Below are 10,763 nucleotides of genomic sequence, written 5' to 3' on the forward strand. Positions count from 1 at the left end.
TCGGCACGTCGGGCGGCCTTGGTGGATTTGTTTTACCCTTCTCGAACGTTTTGTGTGAGGGATTCCGAGGATACTTTGGGCTATATCGAGGTTGATGTTTTCCACCAGGAATCCGAGGAGATCACGGGGTTTCCGCGGTCGAGGTTTTCGGCGCAGCGTGTGGTAGTTTGTTATGGACTAATTGGAGCACCCGTGCAGGGTTAAATCTTTTGGAAAGTTGTATCTGCGGTTATGTGGCAACTTAGAAACTTTGTTTAACATCCGGTTCTAGATAACTTGAAGTAAACTAAATTAAAAACATGCCAACTATGTGTGTAACCGTGACTGTCTCTTCTTGTGAGATCTGTATCCGGAAGAGGACACGGTGGGGTTATGTTTAACGTAAGTAGGTGTTCAGGATCACTTCTAGATCATTATTAGCTCACGTCCATCACGCATAGATCACCCCCTCTTATTCTTGTACTCGTAAGTTAGTTACTCAAATAAATGCTTAGTTGCTTGTTGAAGCCTCACCACTTACCATACCTCACCCATTAAGCTTTGCTAGTCTTGATATCTTTGAAAATGAGATTGCTGAGTCCGTTTAGCTCATAGATTAGTACAACAATAATTGCAGGTACAGGTAAAGCGATACTTTGACATGAGCGTGATGATTGTCCTATTTGGAGTTTTTTCTTCTTCTTCTTCTTCATCATCATCATCATCATCTTCATCATCATCGATCTAGGATGGGTTCGAGGCCGACAACCTCAGATAGCAATTATCGTTTGATTTTGTCCGTAGTCGGACCCTGATCTTCTACATGATGATTGAACGTATTGTTGTACTAAGATGTTCATGATGTAGTTTGTTGTGAGCGTCAGCCAATTTCATATACTCATCTCTTCTGTATATGTGCATGTAACAATATTCATTTTTGCAAAACGATGAGATGCGCTTTTATTCCCGTCAAGGCCCTCGATCCAAAATAAGGATATGATCGCATCTTGGACGTTACAAACGTCGACGGGAGCAGCAACGGCGCAACCCCGCCTACGCTGCACACTTCCCCGACTCGGATGCCTGGTTCGCGTGGGAGCACGAGGAGGAGTATTGGCGTGGCGTTCGCGACGTGGTGGCTGGACCACCGTCGCCCCTCGTCGTGCGCGTAGAAGACCATGAGGCAGAGGTGGCTTACCAGAATGCGCTGGAGGCCGTCCTGCGTGCGAGCAAGGAGGAGGCGCGCGTGAAGGAGGAGGAAGAGGAGAAGGCCTACCAGAAGCAGCTGGCAGAGGCCATTGCGCTCTCCGCTGCCGGCGACTGCGTCGTGCCCCCGCTGGCCCCGCCGCCCACGTCGAGCCAGGATCGCAGGTCCTCAGGCCCCGAGGTGTACGCTTGGGACGGGGTGGTACGTGAATGGGTCAGCGCGCCACCCGCCTGGCTGGGTGCGACACCGGAGTAGGAGGCAGCCTACGTGGAGCACTTGCGGCAACGGCGGGTGAGGGAGAAGGACGCAGAGGCCCGACAGATCAAGTTGATGGAGCGTGAGACGCGCGTGAAGGAGGAGAAGGAGTGACGTGCTGCCCAGCGAGCACCGGTGCAACCACCTGCAGACGATGTTGCCGCCGCCTCGGAGACAACCTTCCCCTGGGATGGCCCGCCGCCGACGCTCGTCGACCTCACCGACCCCGACAACGATGAAAAGGACGCCTAGGACAGCACGCCTCCTCGTTTTTAGTTTATTAAGTTTTATGTTTAATGTAATGTGGACTATCGCCGACCTTTGAGACAATCATTAAATGTTTAATTAATGATTTTATATATTTTTTACATGTTTAATTCGCGTCGTCTAAAAATGGATCGTTGGTCGTGTTGGACACAAGCGTCGATCCAATTCAAAAACGAACAAGGATGTCCGCTGGACCGATTCAAATGCACAAAATCGTGGTCCATTTGGATTGACGCGTTGGAGTTCTTATAAGGAACGTGATCAATCAGTATCCGTGAAGGATCGTTTCATGGACGTTTGAGGGTCGGATTTGCAAGGTATAGTCTTAGATGCTCTGACTCTGGTGCTATTTGTGCGTCTGATCTGCAACAGCATGCTCTGGTGCCACTGTCAAGTCATCAACAAAGCCATTGTTATAGGCAGACGACCGCAGACAGCTCAGGGCCCAGGGGCGGATGGATGGCCATGAGGCTGGTTGTAATGGGTAGTATCATATACTAGTATCATGCATATGATACTAGTGTATGATACCACATCCGTAATGCATAGTATCATAGTATAGTTCATTTATTATCATGCAAGACACATAGTAGCACATCATTTAATATGATACGGTATCATAATATTATACTCAACCCTCTCTTTCTTCATTTAATTCTATGTCACCTCATCGAAAATGCCTAGTTGGTATGCATGATACTAACAAAGATACTACCATTACGGGCAGCCTGAAGCTGCGGATGAAGCTGAGGCGGCAGACCAATCAGTGTCCGTGGCGGCTGGGCTGGGCTGGGCTCGGCTCCGGATCCGGTAGCCCATCAAGTGGAGAGGCGATCTCATTCTTTCTTCGTCCCACCTCGTAATGATTCTCCGTGACAACGGGTTAAACGAGACCGACTTTTTTTGCGGTCCCAATGGCTGACAGTAAATTGTTCTACTCAAGCTTCCAATCAACTGAACACGAGTAGTAGTACTACTACTATATGAATGCTAGTGGTACTAACACGGCCCTCGTGGCTGCCTGTACGGTTTATTTCGAATTCGAGCAAACAATGCGAATCTCCGAGAAGCATGCATATCTATCCCAAAAAGAAAGATCTCCTGCTACTTGTGATGGCCCCCCGCTTTGCCGCTGCACTCCACGAAGAAAACAACAGCAGGAGCAGCAGCACGGTCCTAATCGTGAGAGACTAAACCCCCAGCAACGGTTACTATTAGTAGTAGTAGCAGCAGCGAGTACTGCCAGTACACCGACTGCATCATAATAGTAGCAGCGCAAGACCCTAAGCCACAAGATTCAAACCGGCATCCACTAAGAAAAATTCAAACCGCAGAAAGGGCTTCGCGGAAAGGGCTTTTCAAAAGGATTAGGGCCTCCTCGCGGCGGCCGCCGGCGTAGCCTTTGCGCCTTTGCATGCACGCGCGATATTCAAACGGAACATGCCGCGAGTGTGGCGGCGGGACCCACCCGCGCCCAGACCCCAGGGCGGCCCGGCCCGTCGACACCGCTCTGCGCAGGGCGTCGGTTTTCGTTTAAGATTAGCTTAGCTTTTGAACACGCTCCTCGTCTTTGGAGCTGGCGACGCCTCGGGCGCTTGCTACCGCTCTCTCCGAGGGGGCCGGTGGACTCGGGTCTCGGGAACGGCTTCCGACGCAGCGTTCGGTCGTCTCCTCCCTCCTCGGCGCCTGCCTGCGTCTGCGTCTGCGTCTGTGTCTCTTCTCGTACCACCCCTGCGATTCGAAATAAATGGAGCGATTCGAAATCCAACCAACCTGACCTGTTGGTGGTACTACCACAGTCACCGATACCCCGTGACGGGGCCCGCCGGATGCCCGTGGGCCGGCTGGCTCTGGGCGGGGCGGTTGGGGAGAATTGATTGAACTCGTTCTCCGGTAACGGTCTGGTTTGGTTCGAGAGCCGGGAGAAACCAACTCTTTTTGACCTTTTATGCCGGCTCTTTCTCTTTGGCTGGCTGCGTTTCGTCGAGCTTGTCCGTCCGCATTCCCGTTTTTTCAGTAGACACCGGCTACGGTTCTTGCGGCCAGGAAAATCACGCACGGCGTGCATCACTTTCATGGAGACCATTGGCGCAAGACCCGTTGATGAGCAGCTTCACGAGCCGGACCGTGGTGTGCTTCGGGCCCGGTCCGCCGGTCGGGTGATGATTTTCGACTAAACTCAAAACGTTCATCTGTTGAGAGGACTCTGTCACGTGTGATGCAGATATGGTGTTTCTCACCCGGAACCCCCCACGAAAAAAATACTCCCTCTGTAAAGAAATATATTCCCTCCCTCCGTCACAGTTTAGAAGGCACAATTAGACTTGCGTGCGTTTTCAAAATAGACAAAGATTAACGCACGTCGCATTTACTCGTAGCAGCTAACCAGTACTCCGTTGGACTACTTTTATTATATGCATGCGTAGTGTGAATGCTATTTTTTAACTCATTTCACAGTCAATCAATAACCACCTAGGTCCTAGAGAATTTGCATGCACGTCTTCTAAACCGTGACGGAGGGAGTAAAAGCATTTAGATCATTAAATTTGTGATATGAATGCTTTTATATTTCAGCAACTAAATTGACATAAAACCTGATATTTTATTACATCAAAGATATTCGAGTATTGGCGGTGCGTGCAAATTTCCATGGTGAATCGACTTCCAAACAAGTCTAGACAAAAGGAAACCTCGTGCTTGAAAATAACCATTTTTCAAAGCTTTTTTTGGGAGAGCCGACTTGTTTGTGTTGTCTGGACCTACTTGGATGTCATTTAAGAATAAAAAATCAGACGCAAAGTTAACCCACAAGACGTAAAGGAAAATCACAGGTTTTGAAAATACTATTCATAGTGGGAGCATACAAGCTTAGAGCATCTTCAACAAGCGCTCAAAAATTGTCTCACGTTGTAAAAGTCGCGTATTTTGGGCGCCCGCCCGTGTTGGCCGCTCGAGTAGAGACGCTAAAGTCGCGCGCTCGATAATCGATTGGACGTGCAGAGCAAAACGTCATCCCATGATAGGTATTTCGGACGCCCGTTTCCGCACGCGCGACATTGCTCTCTCTCTCCCCCGTGCGCGCCCTCTCTCCCGCCCCGCCCGCGTATCGCCCCGCGCCCCCGACACGCCGTCGGTAGAGAATAATCGCCCGAGGGAGCGCGTCGACGATATCCCCCTCACACCTTCTTACACCCCGCGACCCCGCCGTCATCGTCGCTGGCGTCGCCCGCGCCGCTCCTCCAAGTGGCAGTCTCGCGCAAAGCTTGTTCATGACGCCACGACCGACTGGATGGGTGTCGTCACGCCCCCGACACGCCGTCGGTAGAGAATAATCGCCCGAGGGAGCGCGTCGACGATATCCCCCTCACACCTTCTTACACCCCGCGACCCCGCCGTCATCGTCGCTGGCGTCGCCCGCGCCGCTCCTCCAAGTGGCAGTCTCGCGCAAAGCTTGTTCATGACGCCACGACCGACTGGATGGGTGTCGTCACGCCACCGCCGCGCACTGTCAAGCCACACCCTCCCCCGTCAAGCCGGCACCGCTTCTCGAAGTGGCGGCCTCACGCGAAGCTTGTTCATGGCGCCATGGCCGACCGCGGTGGGTGTTGACGCACCACCCCCTCGCTGTCAAGCCACCCCCCTCAAGCGATCGAATGCGGCGGCCGCGATGGCGCAGACGACTCAAAAAAGGAAGAGGGCAATAGACGGCGCTGGCGCTAGTAAGCGGCCAAAGAAGAAGCTTGCAAACCGTCCGGCCACGACTCCATCGGTTGAACAAGCGCCGGAGAGCTCGCAATTTGCTGCGCCGACGTCCTCCACGAACAAGGTGTTCAATGAAATGCCCACAAGGTATGATTTCGTCCTTTTTTGTTTTAATATTTTTACATAAAAATGGGTAGCTTAGTTTTATTCTACATGCTTTTGCAGTTTCGATAATGAGATATTGTTATGTTGCTCGCGTGCGCCGTCAGACAGGCGCGTGCGCGCGCGCTGCATTTTGCTGCACCTTATTTTGCCGCGCGTGTTGGAACAGGCGTCCTGTCGCGTTAAAAAAAACGGATTTCAGCGCTTTTAACCTTTTTAGCATACCGCGCCTTAGCACACCTGTTGGATGTTCTTAGGATCATAAAAACAATTTCTGCCTGTTTCATGTAGTGAAGTTTGCTCACTGAAATAGTCAAAGCTCTCTCCTTTGAGAAAAAAGAAGAAGAAATGGTGAAACGCTTCATGAAATATTAACACATGGGCCGGACTATCTTGAGAACCTTCGCTAGGAGTGCTCTATTCAATGGTGGTTTGCACGTATTCCCTCCATTATAGTTTAGAAGGTTCCACAATTGCATGAATATGTTGTTGTTGTCTCGACTCTGAGAGGGCACTTGGTGATGTCCTAGCGAGACTATAAGGGCGAGTTTCTTCCACTCGATTCGAGCGGCGAAAGTTCGACCAAAATGGTATGGTTTTAGAAGGATCAACAAAAATGAAGACTCTTGTACTATATTCCAGCTTGTTTTCTGCTTTTAATTTGGTCTATTATTACGTATTAAGCATTGGCGAATCTATGTTGTAGCAAAAAAGGACATGGTTCGTCCAATTTTCTGCAACAAGCTAAGTCTAAAAATAAATCCAGATCATATATTTTTTAAATAGACTTATTTTCAAACCGGCCGTCCATGCTTTTGAATGTAGCTCCGCCACTGAATATAAGGAAGTCATTAGGACATGTATAATGATGATATATGGATACAGATGTTCCATGATAAAAAGTAACTTGAGACATTTATATTAACCTTTTCTCTCCGCTGCAAGCTACATCAGGATGCCTCATCAAAGAATAAAAAATAAAGACTCTAATACGCATACATCTTTACTTTCCATTATAACTTTTTTAGCTTTTTACACCGAATCACACCATTTTTCTTCAAGCACCCGCCTCCCGCTTTCTTAGCCGAACCTATTTTTTCTGACATTCGATTCGACATAACATATAAGACATCATCTTAAGGCTATGCATTGTACATGTTCTTAGAGGAGAAAACAGAAAGCTCACTGACAGGTGAACCACCAAGACACTGGCCTGGCCCCGCCTGCCATTCTCGCTTGCAGTTTTCGCGGGACCTTTGCTTCCCGCCGAAGCCAGTCTCACGCCCTGCCCCCAATGACTGGTGGGCCCCACCCAAGCTGCCAAGCGAAGCTAATGCCTCGGTTCTCCCGCTCCGCCGCTCGCCCAGATGCTTCTCCCTTCACACGGCCACCGCCGTCCTCCGCTTCCGCGCCGGCGGGGATCGTCGTCGCGCCGCGGCGCCCACGGCCTTACCCCCTCGCCGCGCCGCGCGGGATGCCTCGTCGTTCTCCTACTCGCCCTCGCCTTCGTCGCCCTCGCGGCGGCCGTGCTCCACCGCGCCTCCTCCACCGCGCGCGCCGGCCACCACCATCGGGAGGAAGGCGACCCCCGGACCGCCGCTCCAAGGGTCACTATCTTCTCGGCCCCGCTCCGCCCGCCCGACGGCTCGCCCGCGCGGCAGGAGCTGGCGGTGCGGTCGTGGCTGGCCCTCCCGTGGGACGTCACCGTCGTGCTCCTCGGCTCTCACCCGTCGGCGCACGCCCTCGCCGGACGGCTCGGACGCCGGGTCACCGTCGAGGCCGCCGTCGATTCCTCGTGCGGGCACTCTCGCCAATTCAACTCGTACAGTTTGTTCAGTACGCCATGTAGGCTGCTCGAACTGAGCTGCACTTGCTTTCCTGGTTTCAGGTTCACGGGGACGCCATTCTTCCACTCCATGGTCGCTAGAGCACAAGCTGCCGGCTCCGACATCTGCGTCCTCGTTGACCCTGAAATTGTTCTGCTTCCAGAAACCGTCACATTACTGACAGATCTCAGCAGAATCAGCCGTGACTGGCTCCTCGTTTCAACGTCACGCAACATTTCCAGCTTCCCCTACAATCTCGCCAACAACGCGATGGTACTTTTTCTTCTTTCCTTCTATCAACGGCAATCTTAGAAAACTCATTTGATCAATTTGATAGTGAAATATTGATTTGATCAATTCCATTAGCTAGAGGAGATTCAAGCTGACAAACGGGCGGCAGATAGCAGCGACAGGGGGCTTATTTTCGCCTGGAACAATCCGGGCAGTCCATTGCTAGAAGGAGTTGTGCCTTCTTTTCTATATGGAAGAGGGGCACACAACAGGTGGCTGGCCCATGAGGTTCTGTCATCTGAAACGAGATTCGTCTTCGATGCAAGCAGTCTAGTTCTTGGGCTATACCCTGAAGATTTCACCGCAAAGCACGGCGCAGGTTCGAGTAGCAGCGGTAGATTACCTGATGGATCCTGGGAGTATGGTGTCAATCGCCATCTCGCTTCGGTTTACGGGTCGTATAGCCACCGTCCGCCAGGAGGTCATCATTCTTTTTCCACGCTGTATAAAGTAGTAAAGCATTCTGAAGATTACATGCTGAGCAAAGTTCAAGAGCCAACATTCTCAAGATTTTTCATAGGTAAAGAACAGAATGCCCATGAAGAGGTTGGTAGTAACCCATGGAAAAAAGAGAACAATTGCTTGTCTGATCATCTGCGAAGCTATTCTTCAGAAGTCTATGATGTTCCATATTCGTTAGAAATGCTCCTTCAGTTTGTAGCCGATCAGAATAGGTCTGTTGTTCTTGGTGTTGCTGGGGCAAGTTACAGGGACATGCTTATGAGTTGGGTGTGCCGCTTGCGCCATCTCGGAGTCAACAATTTTGTAGTTTGTGCTCTAGATCAAGAGACATACGAATTCTCCGTCTTGCAGGTAATGATGAACTTGAATTCATTCCATCATTGTTTTTCTTGTTTTCTGTCAGTTACTTTCTTTTTGCAAAACTGCCAATTTATGCTCAAGTTTTCAATCCCTAATTCTAGGGTTTGCCAGTTTTCAGAGATCCATTGTCACCAAAGAACGTCAGCTTTGATGACTGCCACTTTGGAACCCAGTGTTTTAAGCGGGTGACGAAGGTTAAATCGCGCATTGTTCTGGAGATTATAAGGATGGGGTACAATGTGCTGCTAAGTGATGTTGATGTCTATTGGTTTCGAAATCCAGTGCAATTCCTGTATTCTCTTGGACCAGCAACATTCGCAGCACAGTCAGATGAACACAATGAGACAGGTGACCTTTACCTCTTAGTGATTATGGTTACAAATTTGCTTTTGCTAATGTTTCTTCTGGTGGTGGATAACGGTGTTCTTATTTAAATCATGTGTTAGGACTTTTTGCACATTTTACACCTTACAGCATTGTGCCAATTTCTGCTAAATTTCCATTCAAGAAAAGCTAAAAAAAATCCATTCAAGAAACAGAATACCTACAAAGAACATTGTGTTTGAGAATTCTTACTGTTCTTTGTTGACAGGGCCAATAAACATGCCGCGCCGACTAAACTCGGGTTTCTATTACGCCCGGTCAGACAGCGCCACCATCACCACAATGGAGATGGTAGTGAAGCACGCAGCCAAATCAAACTCGTCAGAGCAGCCAAGCTTCTACGACGTCCTGTGTGGGAAGGAGGGTGTGAACCGCCTCGGCGACGACAGATGCCTAGAGCCTAGCACGAACCTCACCGTCGTGTTTTTAGACAGGGACATGTTTCCCAACGGAGCTTACAAGGGACTTTGGGAAAGGCATGATCTGCGCTCAGCTTGCAGGAGCCTCGGGTGTTTCATCATCCACAATAACTGGGTAAACGGGAGGAAGAAGAAGCTGCGGCGACAGATGGTGTCTGGGCTGTGGGACTATGATCCTAGCTCCAGGATGTGCTTGCAGAGTTGGGGTGTGGCAAGTAGCTTCGCAGTGGTGGAGTAGTCTCATCTATCTGGCCACACGGGCAGTTAGTGTTGAGGTACTTGCCATGCTAATTTTGAAAATGTTCAGGGATTGACAACCTGCTTGTGTTGACAAGACGTATTACTTGTTTGTTGATAGCGTCATGCACACAAAACAGGCAAAACATTGTTCAGAGCTCAGACTTGAATCTGAAACATAGTCTAAAATCATGCCTCTCAGCTATCTGATACTCAGTTGCGGAGACATCATCTATGTTTCAGGTGTTAAACAGGAAGGGAACATGAAATGGAATGAAATGAAATAAAAAGCTTACATTTATCTTGGTGGTTCAGACCCTCTACCCCTTCATCTGTGGATGCTTTAAGTTTCAGAAACAAGCATCCACCTGACAAATATCCCAACACCAAAATGGAATGGTACTTTAGCAGGCTTGCAGCCCATTTCAGTTACAATACAAATAAACAGGCCAAGCAGAACAAGTGAAATCCATGCTGATTTGGTGCCCAGAAGTTCAGACTCATTCTATTAACTCCATCCGTTTCTAAATATAAGTCATTTTAAATATTTCATTATAAACTACATACGGATGCATGTAGTCTTATTTTAGGATGTAGATTCATTCATTTTGCTCCGTATCTAGTCTATAACGAAATTTCTAAAAGGTCTTATGTTTAGAAACGAAGGAAGTAGATTGGTTTGCATGAACGATTGAGGTCTTATGCTAAGAAAAAAAAGGCTTGGCTGTCTCACTTCATCTTGGCTTCCGTGAATAGCACATGCTTGTTTACACGCGGATCGTACTTCCCGAACTCGAGCTTCTCTGTGATCCGCCGAGGATTCTTGCGCTTCACATAGAACAATCCAGTCCCAGCCGCCGAAACGAGCCTGATAAATATCGATGCACGCTTAGCCTTCCCCATCTGGTGGGTATGAACTTGGACGACAGAGGAAACTGAAAACAGGGCACACAAACAAAACCTCAAACATCAAATGATTTAATAACAAGCGAATAATTCATAGACATTTTCTGACGCCTACCAATATTATCAATTCTTTGACATTCATCAAAAGAAAGGACAAACTTACGTGCATCTTTGAAAAGAGTAGGTCAATAAAAATCAGATTGTAGTAACTTATGTGTAGTTTTATCTCCATCGTGATGCTCTCTGTATGCCTCAGAATGACACTTCCGTGGAATTTGTTCCTATTCATTCTCAGGTACACAACGT

General features: G+C 49.1%; 2 protein-coding genes across 2 annotated transcripts; one reads left to right on the top strand and one right to left on the bottom strand.

Moving 5' to 3' along the window:
* Window positions 1–7,246: 7,246 nt before the first annotated feature.
* On the top strand, window positions 7,247–9,852 carry LOC123416409 (beta-arabinofuranosyltransferase RAY1). Its single transcript, XM_045106796.1, has 4 exons — window positions 7,247–7,671; window positions 7,765–8,502; window positions 8,613–8,859; window positions 9,104–9,852. The coding sequence occupies exons 1-4, from the start codon at window positions 7,489–7,491 to the stop codon at window positions 9,550–9,552; spliced, it is 1,617 nt and encodes a 538-aa protein (XP_044962731.1). The 5' UTR covers window positions 7,247–7,488; the 3' UTR covers window positions 9,553–9,852.
* Window positions 9,853–10,280: 428 nt separating this feature from the next.
* On the bottom strand, window positions 10,281–10,454 carry LOC123416426 (50S ribosomal protein L33-like). Its single transcript, XM_045106797.1, has one exon. It carries the CDS (start codon window positions 10,452–10,454, stop codon window positions 10,281–10,283), a length of 174 nt encoding a protein of 57 aa, XP_044962732.1.
* Window positions 10,455–10,763: the final 309 nt, after the last annotated feature.

This window comes from Hordeum vulgare, chromosome 1H (assembly GCF_904849725.1).
Source record: "Hordeum vulgare subsp. vulgare chromosome 1H, MorexV3_pseudomolecules_assembly, whole genome shotgun sequence".
Classification (NCBI taxonomy): domain Eukaryota; kingdom Viridiplantae; phylum Streptophyta; class Magnoliopsida; order Poales; family Poaceae; genus Hordeum; species Hordeum vulgare.

Excerpts from the sequence above, each read along its gene's own strand:
- LOC123416409 (XM_045106796.1), top strand. The coding sequence starts at position 7,489 with ATGGTCGCTAGAGCACAAGCTGCCGGCTCCGACATCTGCGTCCTCGTT. Across the intron at positions 8,503-8,612 it reads ACGAATTCTCCGTCTTGCAG|GGTTTGCCAGTTTTCAGAGA; the intron begins GTAATGATGAAC and ends CCCTAATTCTAG. Across the intron at positions 8,860-9,103 it reads AGATGAACACAATGAGACAG|GGCCAATAAACATGCCGCGC; the intron begins GTGACCTTTACC and ends CTTTGTTGACAG.
- LOC123416426 (XM_045106797.1), bottom strand. The coding sequence starts at position 10,454 with ATGGGGAAGGCTAAGCGTGCATCGATATTTATCAGGCTCGTTTCGGCG.